General features: G+C 44.6%; 4 protein-coding genes and 1 long non-coding RNA gene across 7 annotated transcripts in view; 3 read left to right on the top strand and 2 right to left on the bottom strand.

Moving 5' to 3' along the window:
• Positions 1–969: 969 nt before the first annotated feature.
• Positions 970–3526, top strand: LOC138634718 (interferon-induced protein with tetratricopeptide repeats 1-like). Its single transcript, XM_069721812.1, has 3 exons — positions 970–987; positions 1115–1394; positions 1948–3526. The coding sequence occupies exons 2-3, from the start codon at positions 1390–1392 to the stop codon at positions 3230–3232; spliced, it is 1290 nt and encodes a 429-aa protein (XP_069577913.1). The 5' UTR covers positions 970–987; positions 1115–1389; the 3' UTR covers positions 3233–3526.
• An 82-nt stretch (positions 3527–3608) lies between these two features.
• Positions 3609–7666, bottom strand: prpf38a (pre-mRNA processing factor 38A). Its single transcript, XM_069721813.1, is given in 10 exon segments — positions 3609–3958; positions 4127–4175; positions 4506–4597; positions 4687–4713; positions 4794–4883; positions 4885–4985; positions 5080–5165; positions 5309–5430; positions 5723–5882; positions 7481–7666. Coding segments are annotated over 10 exon segments (903 nt in total). The 5' UTR covers positions 7611–7666; the 3' UTR covers positions 3609–3912.
• Positions 7667–8101: 435 nt separating this feature from the next.
• On the top strand, positions 8102–14730 carry trmt1l (tRNA methyltransferase 1-like). The gene is made up of 16 exons (XM_069721803.1): positions 8102–8191; positions 9020–9115; positions 9222–9284; positions 9831–9944; positions 10103–10167; positions 10290–10446; positions 11120–11240; positions 11323–11402; positions 11486–11738; positions 12030–12242; positions 12344–12534; positions 12762–12828; positions 13356–13519; positions 13602–13667; positions 14024–14150; positions 14226–14730. Exons 1-16 carry the CDS (start codon positions 8131–8133, stop codon positions 14407–14409), a joined length of 2022 nt encoding a protein of 673 aa, XP_069577904.1. The 5' UTR covers positions 8102–8130; the 3' UTR covers positions 14410–14730.
• Positions 14076–17111, bottom strand: LOC138634715 (uncharacterized). Its single transcript, XR_011312012.1, has 3 exons — positions 16627–17111; positions 14248–16275; positions 14076–14161 (listed from the first exon to the last, which is right to left on the bottom strand). It is a non-coding gene; the product is annotated as an uncharacterized lncRNA (long non-coding RNA).
• Positions 16155–23095, top strand: part of niban1a (niban apoptosis regulator 1a) — a 26530-nt gene continuing 19589 nt past the window's right edge. For all 3 annotated transcript variants that reach the window (XM_069721799.1, XM_069721800.1, XM_069721798.1), the window contains exon 1: positions 16155–16286. In XM_069721799.1, coding sequence (XP_069577900.1) covers positions 16232–16286 — 55 coding nt within the window. In that variant the 5' untranslated portion in view covers positions 16155–16231. The remainder of the gene's footprint in view (positions 16287–23095) is intronic.

Genomic DNA, 23095 nt, shown 5'->3' with positions numbered 1-23095 from the left:
TCTGATCCTGGTTCTGTTAACAGATGCTCCGCCCACCTCTGAGTCTGGTTCTGTTAACAGATGCTCCGCCCACCTCTGATCCTGGTTCTGTTAACAGATGCTCCGCCCACCTCTGATCCTGGTTCTGTTAACAGATGCTCCTCCCACCTCTGATCCTGGTTCTGTTTACAGATGCTCCTCCCACCTCTGATCCTGGTTCTGTTAACAGATGTTCTCCACCTCTGATCCTGGTTCTGTTAACAGATGCTCCGCCCACCTCCGATCCTGGTTCTGTTAGCAGAAGCTCCTCCCACCTCTGATCCTGGTTCTGTAACAGAAGCTCCGCCCACCTCTGATCCTGGTTCTGTTAACAGATGCTCCGCCCACCTCTGATCCTGGTTCTGTAACAGAAGCTCCGCCCACCTCTGATCCTGGTATTAATTTGTAGTTGTAGTGTCAGCGTTCGTCCACAGAGCGGCGCTGTTCAGACAGTCAGCTGGTCTGCCCTCCACCTTACCGGGGGACTTGGAGCGGTGCCGGCGGTCTCTGGACCGGCTGCGGTGCCGGCGGGGGCTCTTGCTGCGATGACGATCTCTCCGCGGCGACGGGCTGTAAAACAGAACCGGGTCGGTCAGAACCGGGTCGGTCAGAACCACCGACGAGCTCGGAGCTTTAAAAGACGAGTAAAGTGAACGTACCTTCGTCTCTTTGGAGATCGGCTCCTCCTGGCGGGAAATAAAACCGCTTTCATTATTCAAGTCTTTGATTTCTAAATTAACAATAAATATATTTGATCAGAACAAACCGTCGGGGCGAGCGGCTGCGTCTGTAACGGGGCGACGGGGAGCGGCGCGGTCTGTCGTTGTCACGGTAACCACGTCGGTGGGGTTCGGGGGTCAGATGGACGTCAGATGGACCTCCAGAAAACTAACAAGAAGGAGTGACTTTATTTGATGTGAGAAGTTGAATGGGAGTCTATGGAGGCTTATAAACATCAAAGTAATAAACGTAAGTACGACGTCAAGTTTCTTCAACAACAAACTGTGACGCTCCTAAAAAAAAAAAAATCAGGTTTCTGCTGAGTCATAATTTCTGTTCTGTAGGTTTCTGCTGAGTCATAATTTCTGTTCTGTAGGTTTCTGTTTGGAGGAAAACGAAAGTCAAGGCGCGCGCAGACGAGCCGGACTTCGCCTCGCTTCGCCCGAACGCCGAACCCACCTCCCTCCCCGTATTCTCTCTACGAAGTCGAGTTCGCCTGAGTTCGCCTTTGTACTTCGCTCGAACTCCGCCCGCTTTTAAAAACATCCTCCGGACGACCAGGAGAGGATTCAGGACTCAGAGACAGTCGGAGCTCCGCAGGACGAACCGCAAACTTCTAACTCACAGATATTCAGAGAGAACAGCTGCAAGATGAGGTGAGAAAACTGATCCTGAGGATCATCGTCGTTGTTTCCTGTCGTACTTTTACTCATTGTTGTTGTGACTCATCGACCTTTTTCCACCCTGTTGTTGAAAATATCTTCTTATAACTGCGTTTATAAAGAGTCAGATATAAAATCATGTTAATAATGAGCAACAGGATTCTTCTTATTTCCTCCTGTTTGGTCCTCTTATATTTTTCTAAAATAATTCTTTTTATCGGTCTTATTTTATGTTTACGTATTTGTAAATGTTTTCATATTGTGTGCACCTTTTTGTGTTTCTATGTTGAATTTCCCCACTGTGGGATTAATAAAGTCTAAATCTCTCTGAGTGTCCTTCCAGTGTTCCTCATCTTCCTCATTTCGACGAGTCCCGGCAGGTATTGATGTCGTCTAGTTCAGGAAAGAAAAAGAGGAAGAGTCCTTCCTTCTGCGTCGTCTATTTAAAAGCTCCTTTTGTTTCCTTTCTTATTTCCTTGCTTGTCTTTTCACTGTTCTTTCCTTCTTACTTTTATTTTTTAAATATTTTTATTTTATTCTCCGTCAGTGCCGCTCAGATTCCTCCGACACCGGAGTCCAGACTGGAGGCGCTGCAGTGCCACTTCACCTGGGACCTGGATGCCGACATGCTCAAACTCGCCCGTATCAGAGACAAGCTGGAGGACATCGGCACCGACGAGTTAAACTGCTGGCTGGGTCACATCCAGAACCTGCAGGGGTTCATCCAGTACCAGCTGGGCTCCGACCAAGAGGCCCGGCGGTTCTTCGGCCGGGCGGCGGAGGCCTTCGGTCGGGTGCGGAGCGTCGACCGCGGCCCCTGGTTGGAGGTGAACTACGGCAACCTGGCGTGGCTGCACCACCTTCAGGGAGAGGAAGAGGAGCGCGAGGCTTTCCTGTCGAAGGTCGACGGCCTGATGACGGAGTTCCCGCCTCCGTCCCCGGACGAGCTCCACCCGGAGGTCTGCGCCGAAAAGGCCTGGACCCTGATGAAGTTCAGCAAAGACCAGAAGCTGCAGGCGGCGGATCTCTTCCAGAAGGCCATCGACGTGCAGCCGGACCGGGTGGAGTGGCGCACCAGCCGGGTGTTGGCGCTGCTGAGCGCCTACAAGCACAGCGACCAAAGCCTGGACCCCGACTTCCTTCAGGAAATGCGTCTCGCCACAGAGAACGACCCGGAGAACCGGTACCTCGCCGTTCACTACCTGGAGCAGCGGGCGAAGAGCGGCGAGCACGTCGAGGACGAAGTGCTCGAGCTGGCCGGAAAGATCTCGGCGAATCCCGTCGGCAGCTACGGCGGCATGAAGGCGCTGACGAGGCTGTTCAAGCAGTACGTCTCCGTGGACGAAGCCGTGAACCTGACGGAGGAGACGCTGAGGACGCATCCCGACGAGCGCTACCTGAAGAGGTGCGCCGCGCTCTGCTACAAGTGGAAGATCGTCTTCGTGAAGGACGGTCGCCCGACGCAGGCCGTCTTCGACCGGGCGATCGCCCTCCACAAGGAGGTGATCGAGCTCTACCCAGACTCCTCGCTGGTGAAGAAGGTCGACCTCGCCAACATCTACGCCAAGTCGAGGGGCGGCCTGGAGGAGGCGGAGAAGATCTACCGGCAGCTGCTGGAGGCGGAGCTTCAACCGGCGGACCAACAGATGATCTACAACAACTACGCCAAGTTCATGTACTTCGAACGGCGGGACCAACGCACGTCCATCCGGTACCACGAGATGACGGCGGCGATACCGAACCCGTCCTTCTTCAGAGAGGACAGCGTCAAGGCGTTGGAGCGGATCAAACAACGCAGAAGCCAGACGGATAAAAGAGTTCAGAGGTTCTGAAAGCTGCGGATCTTAAATGAGGTTTTAATCAACAAAAGATCAAAAAAGAAGCTTTCGTTTCACCGGCAAATGTTTTTCTATAGAAAAGTGTGATGGAATATGAATCTAATGATAACATCCAGTATTTCATATCGAAATCAATCATTAACAATCTTAGTAATGGTAGTAGTAGGAAGAATTTTTTTAAAACATGTTTTCATGTTGATGGGATCTTTTTTTCCCATTTTGATCCGTCTAAAATTAAGTCTACAATAAAGTTTCTGTTTGTCTTTTAAAAAAAATAAAATTTTACTCAACAACTGTGATTTTTTTGGTTTTTTCGAGTTTATGTTCCGAGAAATTTATACAGAAAATATGACATCATCTTTCTCAGAAAAACCTCTCGACTCGTGAATAGTTTTTATTTCTACATCAAACTTACAGAATCTGTTCAGGATAAACCCGTTTTGTGTATTTCCTCGGATCCAGAAGAGATCGATCACGTGGAAACGATTCGTCTTTTAGCAGGTTTGAAGTTAAACTAATCTTCAGATTAAACTCTGCTGAAGAGACCGGAGAAGATTTACTTCAACAAACAGTCAGTATGTGAAACTGAAATTATCCATAAAAAAAAAAAAAAAAAGTTTAACAATTTGGACGTAAAAAAAAAACATAAAAAAAAAAAAAAAAGAAAAGGGAGATCACTCGTTTCCTCTTCGACTCTTCTTGTGACTCTTTTTTGAACTCCTGTGAGATGAAATAAAAAAAATTATTAAACATCTTTTATTTTGAAAAACTCACTTTTAAAGAGTTCAATTTTAAGTTCTCGTTCATTTTTTTTTTTTGGTGTTTCAACAACTTATATTACAAAGAAGGAGATATTTTGAGCTGCACATGAAGTGAAACATGTCTCACCTCTCCGGAGACTTGGAGTGGCTGCGATGTCGGTGGCTCCTGTGGTGACCTAGTTCACAACATATAAATATAACATATAAATATACAGTTTCTCTTTCTGTGATTATTAAGAATAATCTGTTGAAAATGTTTCCTTAAAAAAAAGAAAACACCCTCCGAAAGTAAAAGTCAGGTTGAGTTTGAAACTTTGTTTTTGAAAGTAAAAGCGGATTTTATTGAATCTTGTCTACGAACGTTTTAACGAGATTATTCCGATTTTAATTTTAAGACTCTAAACCCTTTCATTTTTACAAAAGGTATTAATTTGTAGTTGTAGTGTCAGCGTTCGTCCACAGAGCGGCGCTGTTCAGACAGTCAGCTGGTCTGCCCTCCACCTTACCGGGGGACTTGGAGCGGTGCCGGCGGTCTCTGGACCGGCTGCGGTGCCGGCGGGGGCTCTTGCTGCGATGACGATCTCTCCGCGGCGACGGGCTGTAAAACAGAACCGGGTCGGTCAGAACCGGGTCGGTCAGAACCACCGACGAGCTCGGAGCTTTAAAAGACGAGTAAAGTGAACGTACCTTCGTCTCTTTGGAGATCGGCTCCTCCTGGCGGGAAATAAAACCGCTTTCATTATTCAAGTCTTTGATTTCTAAATTAACAATAAATATATTTGATCAGAACAAACCGTCGGGGCGAGCGGCTGCGTCTGTAACGGGGCGACGGGGAGCGGCGCGGTCTGTCGTTGTCACGGTAACCACGTCGGTGGGGTTCGGGGGTCCTCATCTTCCTCTTCACTGCTCTCCACTTCGTCCAGGTCCTCCTCCAGAGCACTGATCCGTGTGTCCAGCATCTCGGCCTCCTCCAGGACCTGTCTCTTCTGTAACACACACACACACACACACACACACACACACACACAGTCAGCGTTGTCATCACCTCCACCAGGAAGTGTTTGAGGGGGCGTGTCCCACCTGGAGGCGGGGCAGGATGATGTCACACATCCTCTCGGAGTGCAGGAGGTCGTCGATGAACTCGTCCACGTGCATCAACTCAAACTCTGAAAGGAAAATAAACAGAAACCCAAAGAGTCAGACCGACTCCACAGCGCCACCTGGAGGTTCATCGTAGAGCACATTTAACGTTTTTCAGTCACGCTTCGAGTTTGAGGTTTGATTAAAACGAAATGAAAACAAGCCTCGCCTCCGTTTCTGTTCTGGCTCTTGATCTTTCTGTAGTCGTTGTACAGCGGCTCCAGGTATTTGTAGCAGTCCACCGCGGTGCCGGTCAGCCTCATGTACATCGCCCCTAGCAACCGCACATATCTGATCAGACAGAGACACAGCGGGGGGAGGGGGGGTAACTATTTTATTTAGTTAGTTCATTTAAAACTTTCAACACGTCTACCTTCAGTTTTCTGACTTTTTTTTAATGAGCCTTTTAAAAGACAACCTCAAACATCTGATTCATAATAAATAAAAATGTTTTGTGACACAATAAAGAAGCTTCATCAGCAAAATTCTCAAATCTGAGACTGAAACCCACAAAACGGTTTTGTTTTTTAGTTCCTATATTTCCACTTTCAACCTTAATCTTTGATTCGGGTTCTGAACTCACTTGAAGTCCTCGTTCTTGATGAACTCCACGATGATGTCTTTCTCCGGCTGAATCTGCAGCATCTTCAGCGTGAGGCAGAGGAACGGCGTCGGCTTGATGTTCCCGCCGTAGACTCCTCCCACGAACTTCAGCTCCATTGCTTTGTCCACCACCAGCTCGGCTGCGATGACACAAAACATTTTATACATTTTTACTGGTGAAATAATAAACCACGAATGTTCAGAAAAAAAACTTTCAGTCACAAATTTAACCGACGGACAGAATTTTTTTTTTTTTTTATAATCAACTAAAATAAAAACCAGATATGTTTGTTACGACTTTAAAGACGTGATATTTTCTTCAGTTTTACAAATTAAAAAGTCTTTGCAGGGTCACCAAGTTTGATTTAAAACTTTTAATCACATTTAAAATCCTACAATTTCACACTTTGTTTTAAAACCAGTCAAGTATAAAAAGTTGGGATAAAAAAACAAACAAACTTTGGGTCAAGTTGGTTAACACGTTTAAATAAGTTACGATTATTGTGATATTTTAATAACCAAAAAAATGTGGTGGTTCCAGCCTCTAAAACAAAGTTCTTTACTTTGTTGTTATCTAATGCGAAAAGAAAGTTGAAGCCAAAATTTTTGCATAAAAAAATAATTCACATTTGAAAGATTCTGTTTCTTTTGTTGTTATATTGTAAAATTTTACATTTCACAAATCAAATGACTCATTAATTAATCTATAAACTAATCAAAGGATGAATTGATGATGAATATAATCATTGAACACAAACTGATGAGGAGAACAATTAAATGGATGAATGATTTAACCTCAACAGAATTCATTTAAGATCAACGTTTCTAACATGAAAACGGACGTTTGTTTCTGCCCGTTTTTCTAGAAGCAGACAGAAACACGTGTGATGGTCTACAGGTGTGATGGTCTACATGGTCTACAGGTGTGATGGTCTACATGTGTGATGGTCTACATGGTCTACAGGTGTGATGGTCTACATGTGTGATGGTCTACATGGTCTACAGGTGTGATGGTCTACATGTGTGATGGTCTACAGGTGTGATGGTCTACAGGTGTGATGGTCTACATGGTCTACATGTGTGATGGTCTACATGGTCTACAGGTGTGATGGTCTACATGTGTGATGGTCTACAGGTGTGATGGTCTACAGGTGTGATGGTCTACATGTGTGATGGTCTACATGTGTGATGGTCTACATGTGTGATGGTCTACATGTGTGATGGTCTACAGGTGTGATGGTCTACATGGTCTACAGGTGTGATGGTCTACAGGTGTGATGGTCTACATGGTCTACAGGTGTGATGGTCTACAGGTGTGATGGTCTACATGGTCTACAGGTGTGATGGTCTACAGGTGTGATGGTCTACATGGTCTACAGGTGTGATGGTCTACAGGTGTGATGGTCTACAGGTGTGATGGTCTACATGGTGTGATGGTCTACAGGTCAACAGCAGGTTTGTCGGAGTTTCAGACTTTTTGACGGATCACCTGATCAATGAAATATCAGTTTATCTGATAATTCAAACGTGTTTTTGTGGCAAAATAAACAGTTAAAACTCTGAAAACAGACCGGCAAATTGAATACGGACAAAATACAAACATATTTATATCAATTTTTGTTTTTGTTTTTAATTAAAGAAAATATTTTTCACGTTTTTAAGCCGCCGGATTGTTTTTGTTTTTTTAACATTAGCCAACAGGAAGCTAACGTTAGCTCGCCGGCTAGCCCGCCCCTACCGGTCAGCCCGAAGCACTCCTCCTTCCAGTATTTGGACTCGTAGATTCGGGTCCGGATGATTTTCTCCACCAGATACTGCGGGTTGGTCCCGTGTATGCTATTGGCATCTTTAACGGTTCTGTTCGCCATCGGGGTGAATTTGCCAGCGTGAACAGAGCAGCAGCAGCAGCAGCAGTGGTACGAGCATCCGGCGGAAACGATAGTCGTAACTTCCGGTTCGACTTCTTCAGAATAAAAGCGTCATCTCTGAGTGCGAGTCGGTTTGAATTTGAGTGGTTTGCATGTACACAGCAGGCCCCACACTCAGCCTCGTTTTAAGACTATATTTGTTTACACTCTGGAAAATTAAATACGCCGAATTAACGATTATAATTTCCTATTTTCTGAGTACCAACGACGGACCGACAACTTTCATTAAATTCTTTGATACACATGAAATCTTGAAAATCCTGAAAATTCTCGAGCAGCATCTGAATCGTAAAGTAATCATGACATGTTACGTTATAATAACTAGATAACAAATGATTTCCCCCTAAAAGTAATGTACTTTTTTGTAAAATTCAAGCCTACTTACGTATAAAGAAAAAAAACCTGCGCACTTTACGTAAAGGACGTCCGACAGAACATTTCCTGCGTATGTTAGTCCGTAATGGCGGAGCTCAAAGAGGCGGACGCGGCTCAGCTTCACCAGGAGGACGTCGATATCAAACGTAAGTAAACTGCACCTGGTCTGCGTCCTTTCGCTCGTTTTGTGACCATAAAGTGCGCCATAAATTATTCTTTCGGCATTTTCAGCGACGTTTAGTGAATTCACGTATTATTTGAGTTTGTAACTGCGGAACTAAACGAGGGCCTCACCACGGAGCTCCGCCATAGGACCTAAATAAGTCACCAACAACAGCGACAAAAAGGGCTGGCGCTAACATCAGCGGTGCCGCTGCGGTTCGCGGCTGCACACGTTAGTGAGCGTCTCTTCGCGGAGGCTCTGTCGGACTGTTCAGTGCGGTTTGTGCTGCAGCTTCAGCGGACACGGTCTCATCACGGAGCTGCACTACAGGGCCGCTCAGACGGTCGCCTCCAAACACGGAGCATTATAACCAAAGGTCGTGTTCTTTTAGAAACACGGAGGTCACGAGATCAAATCAGTCCACACCCCAAACAAACCAACAGAAACCAAAACCAAACTGTAAAGTCTCATTTTTCCACATTTCATATGTTTATTTATCAGATTAAATCGTATTTACTGTAAGTTTGACGGTCCATTAGTCAGGTACTGTACATAAGTACAATTTGAAGTACTTGTTCTTGTCTTGAGTGTTTACCTGCTGAGGGGGCAGCAGGTAAATCTGACACTTTGCAATGTTTCCGTAAAACGTAAATAAAAATAATTCCGTTCAGCTCAGTAATAAACTGCATCTTTCTGTCACTCAGTGGTTTTTTTTAATCAATTTGAGCCACTGTATTTAAAAAAAAAAAAAAAAACCTTAAGGAAAGATTAATATTATTATTATTATTATTATTATTTTCCATCTCTGAAGGCGGTGACGGGGAAGATGCACCTTCGGCTGCAGAGCCGGCGGCGGAGAATGAAGCTGCTGCAGACGGTGACACCAAACCTTCAACCACAACTACAGGTGAACCAACCGGAGCCTTTCTGTGGGTTGATCTGTTCCCATGGCAACGCCATTAATTATACCTTCAAAAAAAGAAATTACAAATACTCTGCTTTTGTACGAATAGACAGACACGTCTCCATCCAGACCAAACTGGACGGCCTCGAGGTGCTGGTCGACCTCAACGGCGGTGAGTTCGACTCTTCAGTTTTTCCTTGAAAGCGATTCAATAACGTTGGAGAGGAAATTAGAAAACACTTTTTCTTTGTGATTTTTATGGATGATTAATCTGACGGTCAACAGAAAATGAGTCCGAAGCCATTTATTTTTTCAGCAAAAGTCTTCTTGTTCGAGCTTCTGTCTGAAGTGATATAAAAGAAAACATATTTGAGTTTTGAAATGTTGGCCGGACAAAAACAAAACATTTTTGACGTCACGTTTGGCTAAAAGAATCTGAGATGATCTTATTTAGGTTTTTTTTGGAGCTGCAAACGAGCAGTTCATTTAAAGGACTTTTCCAAATCGCTGATTTCAGGCTCTGAAATGTGAGAATTTGATGCATTTCTCTTCTGAACCTGATGGGAAACTGATTATTTTTATTTTTTGAATAATATAAGAGATTTAAAAGCATCATATTGGGATGTTTTTTTTTTTTACATTTAAAATTAGTTTACTTTGATGTTCCATAAAACTAAATAACGGTTTGATTAATGAAGTTGTGTTTTCCTGACACCAGCCGGGCGGAAATCGTGTCCTCTGTGTCCTGAGGAGAAATTCAAAGCGTGTTACAGCCACAAGCTCCGCCGACACCTGCAGAACCTCCACTGGAAAGTCTACGTGGAGTTCGAAGGTGAGACGGCGAAGCGATCGTCACAATCTACGAACTTCCTGACGCATGTTGTCGGTTCGTCTCCGAAACCAAAACATTGGATGATTCAACCCGAGGAGCATCTGAAAAAGTAGACGATGATGATGATGATGATGATGAGGCCTCTTGTCCTTTTACAGGCCAGAGGATGTGCATCTGCCACCTGCCCTGCAGAAACCTGAAGCCGGGCCTCGGCGGAGATCAGGTGAGATGTTAAAAACACACAAACCGTCCGCGGGGTCGAGTTTCAGAAGTTTCCGTATCAACAGCTGCTTTCTGTGTTCAGACAGAAATATTCTGGGTTTAACTCAGTTTTCTGGTTTGCAGGCGTCGGGGAGACACGTGGCTCACTACCACTGCGTGGTTTGTTCCGTCACCATCGCCCGCAAGACCGACATGATCAGCCACCTGAAGCGCCACGTCAACAAAGGAGAGACGGAGGCCAGCTACTCCGGCAGCTCGGACGTCACGTTGGAAGAGCCGAGTGAGAAAACGTTTTCGTTACGTCAAAATTACACGTGAAGCGTAGTTCGCTTTGAAATATTCGACTATTTATTGCTGGTAAAAACTGGAAGAATATTAGAATATTTTAAAATCATGACCCATCTTACAAACGTAACGTTTCCACCTTCACGAAATGAAACAATCTGAAATCTGTTCTTCCTGTTGTTGGACATCAAAAGATTATTTTATAAAGTGCTTCCAATAAAAGCACAGACTGTTTCTAAAAGTGTTCGTAGCTTCAGGTCTGTAAAATGGTTCCGATCCAGAAGTGTCTTCAGCTGCAATACCAGCGAGTGCCACTAGAGGTCGGCTCCAGAAAGCCTCCGGCTCCATAGACTCCCATTCAACTTCTCTCATCAAATCCAAAGTGAATAAAATGTGTCCATCAGTTCTCTCGGTGTTGTTAGCTAAAGTCACTCCTTCTTCTTAGTTTTCTGGAGGTCCATCTGAAAATAATCCCTCATTCATTAGAAAAGAAGATTCAAGAAGACCTGTTTTTGGGGGCGTGTCTGTTTGATTGACAGGTGCAGTCAGGTTACAGCTATCGGTGGGCGGGACGTAGTATCGTCAGGTTTCCGATCAGATCAGTAAAAAACACGCGAGAGCCTTCGTGACCCGATCAGATTGACGTTTTTCCTCTTTTGTGTCGGCAGCTCCGTCGGGTCAAACCTACGAAATCATGAAGGAACTCGGGACGAACGTGCAGCTGCTGCCGAACCACACCACGCCGCTGAAGAGCGACACCTACTTCAACCGCAAGATGAAGAGCAACAGGTGGAGACGAGCTCGGAGAGAAACACACCTCCGAGGGTTTGACGATAAATCGCTCTGACGACGGAACATTTTGTGTTTTCAGGCAGCTGGTGTTTTGTTCGCTCGCCGTTCTGGCCGAAGAGAGAAACCCGCTGGAGTGTCTGGACGCCTTCGGAGCCACAGGTGAGACAGGAAGGTACAGACTTGTTAACTGTGATTGATTATGAAGTTTAATCAGACCTTCATCCTCCTCCTCCTCCTCTCAGGCATCATGGGCCTCCAGTGGGCGAAGCACCTTCGAAACGCCGTCAAAGTCGCCATCACGGACATCAGCGACACGTGCGTCAAAATGATCAAAGAGAACTGCGAGCTCAACCACATCCGGGCGGACGGAGGCCCGCGAGGCCCCCGGGGGCCCGACGGGGCCGGCGGCGAGGCCGAGGGGGCGCCCGTCGCCGCGGTGGAGGTCGCCAAGATGGACGCCAACGTCATCATGCACCTGCGGCCTTTCGACTACATGTAAGCGTGTCTTAAATTTAAAGACAACAAAGTCAATGAAATAACGCAAATAATGTTTCATTCCGCCGGAAACAGTTCAGCATTAAATATCTAATCAATAACAACGTGATCAGAAACATGAACACTAACAACAACCTGACAGGAAGAACAAAGAAATCATAGTGTCTTTGTTTTTTTGGGGTTTGGCTCATATCCCATTTGCTAAAATGGAGGGGGCGGGGCTTATGCTAAAACCAGCGACTAATGATTGCCCAAACCAACCGAAGTGACCGAATCTCCTGAACGTTTCAGTCACTTGGATCCTTTCGGCACGGCGGTGAACTACCTGGACGCCGCCTTCAGGAACGTCCGTAACCTGGGCATCATCTCGGTGACGTCCACGGACACCAGCTCGCTGTACGCCAAGTCGCCCAACGTCACCCTGCGGCACTACGGCTGCCACATCGTCCGCACCGAGTACTACAAAGAGCTGGCGGCCCGCATGGTCTTGGCGACCGTTGCCAGGTAGGGACTTCCTCCTTTTTTAGTTATTTTTTTTTTTTTAAATCACTCGACGCCGAATTGAACGGTGAACGTGATCCTGACTTTCCTGCCGTCGGCTGCAGGGCGGCGGCGCGCTGCAACAAAGGCATCGAGGTGCTGCTGGCGGTGGCGTTGGAGCACTTTGTGCTGGTGGTGGTCAGAGTCCTCAGAGGTCCGACGCAAGCCGACGAGTCGACCAAGAAGCTGCGCAAACTGGTGCACTGCCAGTGGTGCGAGGAGAGAGTGTTCCTGAAGCTGGGCAACATGGTGGACGGTGAGCACTGACGGATCTGCACCACAGGGGGGCGCAATTACCTATTTCACTCAGATCTATACTTCTAACGATACCTGAGCTCCGCGTGAACAAAACTGTTCCGCTGCTACGCAAAGGAAATTGATTCACACGAGGTTTTAACAGCAAGTAACTTTTTAAGTTACGTGTTTTTTTGACGGTATCGCGTGAACATTATTTGAAGTTAAAGTTTTTTTTCTTTCTTGCAGACACGCTGCCGTGTAACTGTCATGGAAGTCTGCCCGGAAAGACAGCGGTGTATCTCGGACCTCTTTGGTAAAACTCTTTACTCGTGTTGTAAATGTTGTAGTTCGCTGCCCTCTGGTGGCGGCGTCACTCAGTACAATTAAAAATACTTTGTCTCTAAAGAGGGAAATTAAGAAAACAAGTTTGGCACTTGATATTTAGTTTAAATTTAGGTCAAATTTGATTTTATTTTTGTTAGTGTTAGTAAAAAAGAAACAACATTTCAGAAGACTTTTCCTCAGCTGTGTTTCCACTTTTTATAGTCGAGTTTTCCTCTGCAACTTTTTTGACGACTTTTTTACTTGTTGACTTTTCTTTGCCGACATTTGAGCTTTTAGTGTTTTAGCTGACTTTTCCTCTGTTAGAAATCTACTTTGTGAACTTCATCATCCAGAGCACACGTCTTCTCCCTGAGCTCCGACAACCTTTGGTCCTGTTAACGAAGGGATGTTTAGAAAAACTGCTCTATGGCGCAACTGGAAGTCAAAAATTCCAAAAGGCACCTTTATGGTTAGAATTACAGGTACAGTTACACGTATGCATGTTTGAACGTGCAGGTCCGGTCCTCTGTTCAACACGGGCTTCCTGAGGCGGATGCTGTCGGCAGCGGTACGGCACAGCATGGACGACATCCAGCCGCTCGTCAAGACTCTGATCTGCGAGTCCGAGTGCACGACCCTCAAGTCTCTGGTCCACGGGCAGTCCGCCCTCACCAACCAGGGTAACGGCCTCGCGGCTGAAACGTGAGTCCGACGTTTGCGGGACGGAACACGAGTTGACTGAATCTTGTGTTTCCTGTGCAGTGGAGTGCGGAGTCGTGATTAAGACCTTACAGAGCGGAGAGGAGTCCGGTTCGGTGGATCAGTCCGGTGAGTTGAACTGGTTCTCTGCTCTGCACCAAGCCTGGATCGGTTCAATCCAGTTCTCCAAAACTGTAAGAGATAACCAGTCGTAGAGTTTGGAGCCGGCTTAGTCAGCAATCAGAGTTCAGAGCTGAGTTTTTAATGGTGTTTAAAAACTTGCAAAAAACAGTCGGACCCCATCAGTGACCGTAGTGTACCTCTACATGTGTCCTCTAGAGGGCAGCATTGCCCAACTCTGCAATCAGACAATTCACAGTGAAGACAGTTTGCAGGGAAAAAACGCCTTTCTATAACTTCTTAAGCTTTTTATGGTACAACGTACTGTTTTCCTTTCACGTATCATCTTGTACATTTTCCTGCAGGGAAGAGGAAGAGCAGCGAAGACTGCGGTAACGTGGTGAAGAAGCTGAAGTCGGACGCGGCGCTGGAACACCCGCCTTTCTACTACAGCATCCACCGGCACAGCATCCGAGGCATGAACATGCCCAAGTGAGTGAGCGCTGAAAGAATAAAAAAACACTGGGTGTGAATACTTTACATTATGTTTATTATTTCTGCGCACAGGTTGAACAAGTTCCTCCAGTACCTGACGGAGGCCGGCTTCAGGGTGAGTCGGACTCACTTCGACCCGACGGGGGTTCGAACCGACGCCACGCTCCAGCAGTTTAAATCCGTCCTCACCAAGTACAGCGTCCCCACGTACACCACCGCCACTCAGACGAGCGTGAGCGCCGAGAAAACGCCGTGAGCGGAGCGGGACGCCGGCGGAGGTCGCCTCCGTCTCCGTCTCCTCGGTTCCTGACGGGAGACGTTATTTCCGTTTCTTCACTCCTGAACTGAGTTGTGATGCACTGATGTCTAAGAAAAAGAGACACTGGCTGCTCTCTGTTTGGAGAAGGGAGGTGGAGTTTTATTAAAAACACAGCTGATCCTGCAGCAGCACCGATGAGCCCATTTTAGCTAATGCTTTTATTTATTTCTCTTAAAAATTGCTTCTGGATTTGATCTCTTTACTACTTTGTTTGTTGTTATAAAAACATTAAAATCTTTCTGCAGAGCCTAAATTTGATTTCTCAGGTTGTGATGTCCAGTTATTTTTTTACTTAGCCACACAGAGAGCTTCCTCTTTCACACAGTCCGACAGTTATATCATTTTAAATTCAGATTCACAGTACAACAGAAGAAAACAACAATGTTGTTCCACAAGCTGACGTTTCAGATAAAATGATATTCTTTAAAACTAAAATCAACAGAGAGAATATCAAACAGGGAAACTTTACTGACCACAAAGAGACACAAAACAACCACAAGAAGACACAAAACAACCACAAAGAGACACAAAACAACCACAAAGAGACACAAAACAACCACAAGGAGACAAAAAACAACCACAAAGAGACACAAAACAACCACAAAGAGACACAAAACAACCACAAAAAGACACAAAACAACCACAAGGAGACACAAAACAACCACAAAGAGACACAAAACAACCACAAGGAGACACAAAACAACCACAAAGAGACACAAAACAACCACAAAGAGACACAAAACAACCACAAGGAGACAAAACAACCACAAAGACACAAAACAACCACAAGGAGACACAAAACAACCACAAAGACACAAAACAACCACAAAGAGACAAAACAACCACTAAGAGACAAAACAACTACAAAGACACAAAACAACCACTAAGAGACAAAACCACAAAGAGACAAAACAACCACAAAGAGACACAAAACAACCACAAAGAGACACAAAACAACCACAAGGAGACAAAACAACCACAAAGACACAAAACAACCACAAGGAGACAAAACAACCACAAAGACACAAAACAACCACAAGGAGACACAAAACAACCACAAAGAGACACAAAACAACCACAAGGAGACAAAACAACCACAAAGACACAAAACAACCACAAGGAGACAAAACAACCACAAAGACACAAAACAACCACAAAGACACAAAACAACCACTAAGAGACAAAACCACAAAGAGATAAAACAACCACTAAGAGACAAAACAACTACAAAGACACAAAACAACCACTAAGAGACAAAACCACAAAGAGACAAAACAACCACAAAGAGACAAAAAGAAAATAAAGACATGAAACAACAACGCCGGTCGTCTCTGTGAACACAATAAACTTCATGTGTGAAATCAGTGGATTTTCCCTTCAAACAAACAATGAATTGATCATTTGAGGGAATCACTAATTACAGATTGAGAAGATCTTCTGAAGGATTCTTTTCCTCCCCGATTTAATTATTGTTATTATTATTTTATTTAATTTATGGCTGGATGACATAATTACAGCTCAACTCCCAGAGCATCATGGAGGATTATCAGGCGCCTGTGGAGATAAAAAAAGTGAGCTGGCTTTTCTGGCTGAGCGTCATTGAATGACACTGCCCTCAGAGGAGAAGGAGGAGGAGGAGGAGGAGGAGGGAGGAGCACGCCCTCCTCCCTCCCTCCCTCCCTCACCGCCGCCACTGCAGATCGATGTTTGTACCTGAGGACTGAAGCCTACCTGTGGATCCTCTCCCGTCAGCAGCGCCATGGGGGTGTCCGCGTCCAGTCTGCTGGATGACTCCAAATCCAACTACATTAAAGGTAAAAAAAAACAAAAAAAACATAAAAACGTTAAGATGAAAGAAAAACGCGCGGATTCTCGCTTTGGTGCGCGTTTTGGAGCGACGCGGCGAGGACGCAGCACGGCGCGGCGCGGCGCGGCGCGGAGGAAACCCGAGACACATCCGAGACAACCGAGGTGCTCGTGTCGGTTTAAAGATCAAACTTCAGCCCTCGGTGTCTCCCCGCGGATCGGTGTCGGATCAATAGGACGAGAAGAAGTGCTTCCGATGAATCAGCCCACTCGGAGTCCTCCCGTGGGGAGAAAACGTGACTCAGCTCGGAGAGTTTGTGTGGAAAACAAACAGCTGATTCATTTCACCTGAACTTGCCTGCGGAGATCTGAACGTCTGCCAGGCTGAACACTCAGCTGGTTTCCGTCCGGTGTCTCCTGGCCCGGCGGATGCATCTCAGCCCGGTTCATCATCAGGTCTCTCCAGTCTTTCCAGTCCCCGAGGGGACAGAAAGGAGAGCAGGGCGGACTCATTCCGGGTCTTTTGTCTGTCGTGCTGCTGGGTGTGTCCTCCCGGTGTGACGGTGTGGAAGTGATTGGTGGACAGGTGCAGATGCTGACAGGTGTTCTCATGCAGGGATATAGGGCTTCAAATCTATTTATTAAAGCTTTATTAAAACGTGTGGACCAGGTAGTGTTGTTGCTGCAGGGCCGGAACCAGCTCTCCTGGGGCCCAGCAGGGTAATCTAATCACATGGAGCAGCCTGTTCCACTTTACAAACAGCTCAGTGTTCATTCTGCATCTCTGCTGTTGAGCTTTCTGAGAAAATGAATAAGATAATTGAGGATCTGGAGCTCGTTATCAAAAATTCAAAATTCAAAAACCAACAAATTTGAGCTCCAGAGTTCAAATTTAATCCATAATTGTGATTTATTTCTGGTGTTTTTCTCTTTAAAGGACGAGAGCGAGATTCAGGAAGAAATGAAATACACCATTAATGTTTAATCACCTGAAACTAAGAGTTATTGTTCTCATTATGAGTTCCTTTGTGGATCAGAACCTGGAGCCCAAACTCACTTTTTAAATGAGTCTCATTATTAGTCTCGAGAAAAAGTTGTTTCAACCCCGATGAGTCAGGTGATTCAAAGCAGACTGTTTCTAAAAGAGTTCGTAGCTTCAGGTCTGTAAAATGGTTCTGATGCAGAAGTGTCTTCAGCTGCAATACCAGCGAGTGCCACTAGAGGTCGGCTCCAAAAAGCCTCCGGCTCCATAGACTCCCATTCAACTTCTGTCATCAAATCCAAAGTGAATAAAATGTGTCCATCAGTTATCTCGGTGTTGTTAGCTAAAGTCACTCCTTCTTCTTAGTTTTCTGGAGGTCCATCTGAAAATAATCCCTCATTCATTAGAAAAGAAGATTCAAGAAGACCTGTTTTTGGGGGCGTGTCTGTTTGATTGACAGGCCTGTGGTGCAGTCAGGTTACAGCTATCAGTGGGCGGGACGTAGTATCGTCAGGTTTCCAAAAAACACTGCAAACAAAAATGTTACTTAAAAAAACACTAAAACAATGAAAGCAGATCAACTTTCCGTTCTTTGACTCTTCGTTTGCTTCAGTTCTCGGTCGTTGTAGATGGATTCAGTCTTTCATCGCCTCGCTGTGTGTCAACGTTGGAAAAGGTCACATGAACAACGCAGCAGGTCAAACGCACAAAATAAAAAAAAGCTGAAAAGTCAAAGAAAAACGCAGCGACCGACAGAAAACTGCTGAAAAGGCAGAAATCTTTTTGGGTTCAGTCTTCAGACGACGACGCGGTCCGATCTAACTCGCTCTCGTCGTCCCTGATGTAGACAGAGGCTGCCTCCCTGCTGTTGCCGTGGTTACAGGACAGAGTCTGAACACGTGTTGGCAAGTAGGAGTGGACAGCAGCGCCCCCCCCCTCGTTTTCCTGGTTGTTCCTCCGAGGTCGAGGCGGTGTCACGGTGAAAGTGGGAGTCAGGTCGGTTGTAGTTTCCAGGGTTGGGTCGGGTGATGTCATCTGTCCTCAGTGCTGCAGTGACATCAGACATACTCAGAGGGATGAGCTGGTTCTGGGGCCGGTGGTCTCCGGTTCTGATCCGGGAAGTCCAGTTGAACGGAGGATGCAGATGGAAAACACGGCAGCGGGTTTATTTTCAACTTCTCTAACAAACATGTTGGTTCCTGATTTTTGTTTTGTTTATGAACAGATCTGAGGAGGGAAATAAAACCGACCGAAAGACTGGGATTTAAATTTAATGTGAAAATCCTCCTTTAAAGAAGCCGACGAGGCTCTGCAGCCCATATTTCCATTAATCGCTCCAACATGTTGAACTTTTACTGAATCTCAGCGGATGTTTTCCAAACTAAAAGTCAAGCTAAAATCATGTAGTTTGGGGATTTATTTTCCAAGACTAAAATTACATTTTTAAATCTGAGGTTCATTTCTTTAGTAAAATAACTTCAAACTGTTTATCGTCACCCGTTCGGGTCGGTTTGAGCAGGAGGTTTTTATGACAGTTGAGATATGAGGAAATGATAACAAAACATTTTGATGTTCTCCAAAACTTCACCGTAAAATGACTTTTTACGAGAGTTGAAATATAAATAACATCGGGTTTATTTTGACTTGTTCTCAAACCTTCTCAAATGCAACTCAGTTTATTTGCAGATGAAAGAAGTTTGTGTGGCCGGCGAGGCTGCAGCAGCAGCAGCAGAGCAGCAGAGCAGCAGAGCAGCAGCAGAGCAGCGCAGCAGCAGCAGAGCAGCAGCAGCAGAGCAGCAGCAGCAGAGCAGCAGCAGCAGAGCAGCAGCAGCAGAGCAGCAGCAGCAGAGCAGCAGCAGCAGAGCAGCAGCAGCAGAGCAGCAGCAGCAGAGCAGCAGCAGAGCAGCAGCAGAGCAGCAGCAGCAGCTGTGGAGCTCCTTTGTTTGTTCTGTCAGCGAATCGTCCTTCATGCTGTGTCACTGCCTCCAGCTGCTGTTACGCAATCGCTCAGACATCCAGAGCAGCTCAGAAACTGGGACGCTTTTATTCCTTCAGGTCTGAAAGTCTCCAACAAAGAGAGGAAACTGCTGCTCGGATGGAAACACACATGTTGTTTGCTCCGACGCGCTGTAATGATTCTCTCGTTAACAGTCACGCTGTACGAAAAAACTTTTCCTCAAGTGAAATGACAAGATGAATCGTCTTTGTTAAATCCGTACAGAATCATAAATGAACAATAAGCGACAGCTTCGAGCTGCTCTGAGTCTGTATTCAAATGAACTGGTGCTCTGAGCTGAACGCTAACATGTTCACCATGGCAGCATGTTTACCAGCTTCATTTATTGTTGTTAAAGCTCGTTAACGTTAAACAGGAAGCTCGTTAACGTTAAACACGAAGCTCGTTAACGTTAAACACGAAGTTAGTTAACGTTAAACACGAAGCTCGTTAACGTTAAACAGGAAGTTAGTTAACGTTAAACACGAAGCTCGTTAACGTTAAACATGAAGTTAGTTAACGTTAAACACGAAGCTCGTTAACGTTAAACATGAAGTTAGTTAACGTTAAACACGAAGTTAGTTAACGTTAAACACGAAGCTCGTTAACGTTAAACAGGAAGTTAGTTAACGTTAAACACGAAGCTCGTTAACGTTAAACATGAAGTTAGTTAACGTTAAACACGAAGCTCGTTAACGTTAAACAGGAAGCTCGTTAACGTTAAACAGGAAGCTCGTTAACATTAAACAGGAAGCTCGTTAACGTTAAACATGAAGTTAGTTAACGTTAAACACGAAGCTCGTTAACGTTAAACATGAAGTTAGTTAACGTTAAACACGAAGCTCGTTAACGTTAAACAGGAAGCTCGTTAACGTTAAACAGGAAGCTCGTTAACATTAAACAGGAAGCTCGTTAACGTTAAACAGGAAGTTAGTTAACGTTAAACACGAAGCTCGTTAACGTAAACAGGAAGCTCGTTAAACACGAAGTTAGTTAACGTTAAACACGAAGCTCGTTAATGTTAAACAGGAAGCTCGTTAACGTTAAACACGAAGTTAGTTAACGTTAAACACGAAGCTCGTTAACGTTAAACAGGAAGCTTGTTAACGTTAAACATGAAGTTAGTTAACGTTAAACAGGAAGCTCGTTAACGTTAAACAGGAAGCTAGTTAACGTTAAACATGAAGCTAGTTAACGTTAAACAGGAAGCTCGTTAACGTTAAACAGGAAGCTAGTTAACGTTAAACAGGAAGCTTGTTAACGTTAAACATGAAGTTAGTTAACGTTAAACAGGAAGCTCGTTAACGTTAAACAGGAAGCTTGTTAACGTTAAACACGAAGTTAGTTAACGTTAAACACGAAGCTCGTTAACGTTAAACAGGAAGCTAGTTAACGTTAAACATGAAGTTAGTTAACGTTAAACAGGAAGCTTGTTAACGTTAAACACGAAGTTAGTTAACGTTAAACACGAAGCTCGTTAACGTTAAACAGGAAGCTAGTTAACGTTAAACATGAAGTTAGTTAACGTTAAACAGGAAGCTCGTTAACGTTAAACAGGAAGCTAGTTAACGTTAAACATGAAGCTAGTTAACGTTAAACAGGAAGCTCGTTAACGTTAAACAGGAAGCTAGTTAACGTTAAACAGGAAGCTTGTTAACGTTAAACATGAAGTTAGTTAACGTTAAACAGGAAGCTCGTTAACGTTAAACAGGAAGCTCGTTAACGTTAAACAGGAAGCTCGTTAACGTTAAACACGACGTTAGTTAACGTTAAACAGGAAGAACAGCTGAGCCTGATGAAATGAAACTAAATTGAAAACTACAAATTACATTAACAGGAAATAACCGACCGATTTAAGTTTTCTATCAACGTAACTCGTTTTCAAGAGAATATTAAAATTTTTCAGCTCGATATTCTTGATGTAGTTTTCTAAACTGCAGACGAGTTATTGTGTGATGATAAACGAAGTGTCGTGTTCTGGGTGGAGTTCAGCGCTCGCAGTCTCGCAGTATTATTATTTATCTAAATATAGTGCTTATTAAATTAGTCATTCAGGTCGTGTGTGTGTGTGTGTGTGTGTGTGTGTGTGTGTGTGTGTGTGTGTGTGTGTGTGTGTGTGTGTGTGTGTAAACGTCAGGAATGTGGGTAGAAATGTTGTTCACATCCTGGTGTTCGTCACCCGGTGAAACTTCATCTCAAACCGGCTCGGCAGCTCGTTAACGTCTCTGACGGACAGCTGAGTTTACGACTCGTCACCATCGACACCCATGTGAGGCTCCAGGGTGTGTGTGTGTGTGTGTGCGCGTGTGTGTGTGTGTGTGTGTGTGTGCGCGTGTGTGTGTGTGTGTGTGTGTGTGTGTGTGTGCGTGTGTGTGTGTGTGTGTGTGTGTGTGTGTGTGTGTGTGTGTGTGTGTGTGTGTGAGTTGTATATTTAATGTCAGTGAAATCACATCATGGCAGTCGAACCGGTCGTCGTTAATCACCATGGTTACTGTTATTCCTTGTTTTTATCATCTTTTAAATGCGATTTTAATCTTCATATCTTATTTTCTTGTCCTTGTACGGTCCCATAAAAATAAAACTGGCCTCGTATCTTTAGTTTTATGGTGAGTTCTTTTAACAATATTTGAATTGCTCGAATCCTCAAAGACTTTAAAAACCATCTATTTAAAAAAAAAAATTCTGTCTGCTGCACAATAAAAAAAAGAAAAGTTAAACTTGTTTCTCAATAAATTCTCATCCAAACAAATATGGAAGCCAGAAATGACCAAATTTAACTTTATTTGTCTATAATTTTCCATTATTGTGTTTTTTGTTTTTGTTTACAAAACAAGCAAAGACCATAAATGTATTTTTTAATTGTGCACTGAAGAGTCTTAAAATCAATGATTGAAGTTTTATTCATGCAGCGGCCTTTAAGTTGGATTTAATTCAAAGTGATTCACAAACAAGTCGAATGAACACGTAAACATCTACGAATAAAACAAGACGACGTGTAAAATGTGAATAAAATCAATAAAAATAGATTAATAAAAAGGAAGACTATTGAATGAATCCGGACGAGGTCAGTAATATGTTTGGGGGCGCAACGGTTAAAATAAAACCGAAATAAACGGTCTTTGTTTACACGACAAACAAGCTGCTCATGAACCGAAACACAGACGCAGTTTTCTCCGAATTATTAACAACTTATCAGCTACAAACATGTAACATGTCATATGACTGATTTAAAACCTCCGTATTTTCACAATAAAAGCGTATTAAATGTTAGATTGATTGAATGACTGTTGAAGTTATTAAAATGATCTGTGATAAAAAATTTTAAAAAAAAGCTTTAAATCGAGGAACGAGGGCGTCACGGTGGTGCAGTGGTTAGCATTGTCGCCTCACAGCAAAAAGGTTCTGGGTTTGAATCCGGTCCTGGGCCTTTCTGTGTGAGTTTGCATGTTCTCCCTGTGCTTGCGTGGGTTCTCTCCGGGTTCTCCGGCTTCCTCCCACCATCCAAAAACATGCACCTCAGGTCAGGTTACCTGGCGCCGCCCTAGTGGCAGCCTGCTGCAGCAGCTCCCCCCTCGGGATGCTGCTGCAGCAAAAGAATTTCCCCTCGGGGATTAATAGAGGACAATAAAAAATTAAAAAATTTAACATCTGAACTGAGACACAAACACACTCGTATTTCTGTCACACACACACACACACACACTGTCTTTCTTTGTCTGACATTTTTTGGACTTGCAGCGACTTGTCTCGGTGTCTCAGGTGTTTCGTGATTGACGACCCGGTTCGGTTTACTTCCTGTTGCGCAACACGAGGTCGTCGCCGTTTTAACGATCTGATTG

This window comes from Brachyistius frenatus, unplaced genomic scaffold (assembly GCF_029030835.1).
Source record: "Brachyistius frenatus isolate BFR_SWC_R1_liver_20210118 unplaced genomic scaffold, ASM2903083v1 Contig_273, whole genome shotgun sequence".
Taxonomy (NCBI): Eukaryota; Metazoa; Chordata; class Actinopteri; family Embiotocidae; genus Brachyistius; species Brachyistius frenatus.
The sequence above is the reverse complement of the archived record's forward strand: the minus strand, read 5'-3'. Positions and strand labels throughout refer to the sequence as shown.

Coding starts and splice junctions, on each gene's coding strand:
- trmt1l (XM_069721803.1), top strand. CDS start 8,131: ATGGCGGAGCTCAAAGAGGCGGACGCGGCTCAGCTTCACCAGGAGGAC. Junction 11,739..12,029: donor CTGCGGCCTTTCGACTACAT/GTAAGCGTGTCT, acceptor TGAACGTTTCAG/TCACTTGGATCCTTTCGGCA. Junction 13,668..14,023: donor CGGTTCGGTGGATCAGTCCG/GTGAGTTGAACT, acceptor ATTTTCCTGCAG/GGAAGAGGAAGAGCAGCGAA.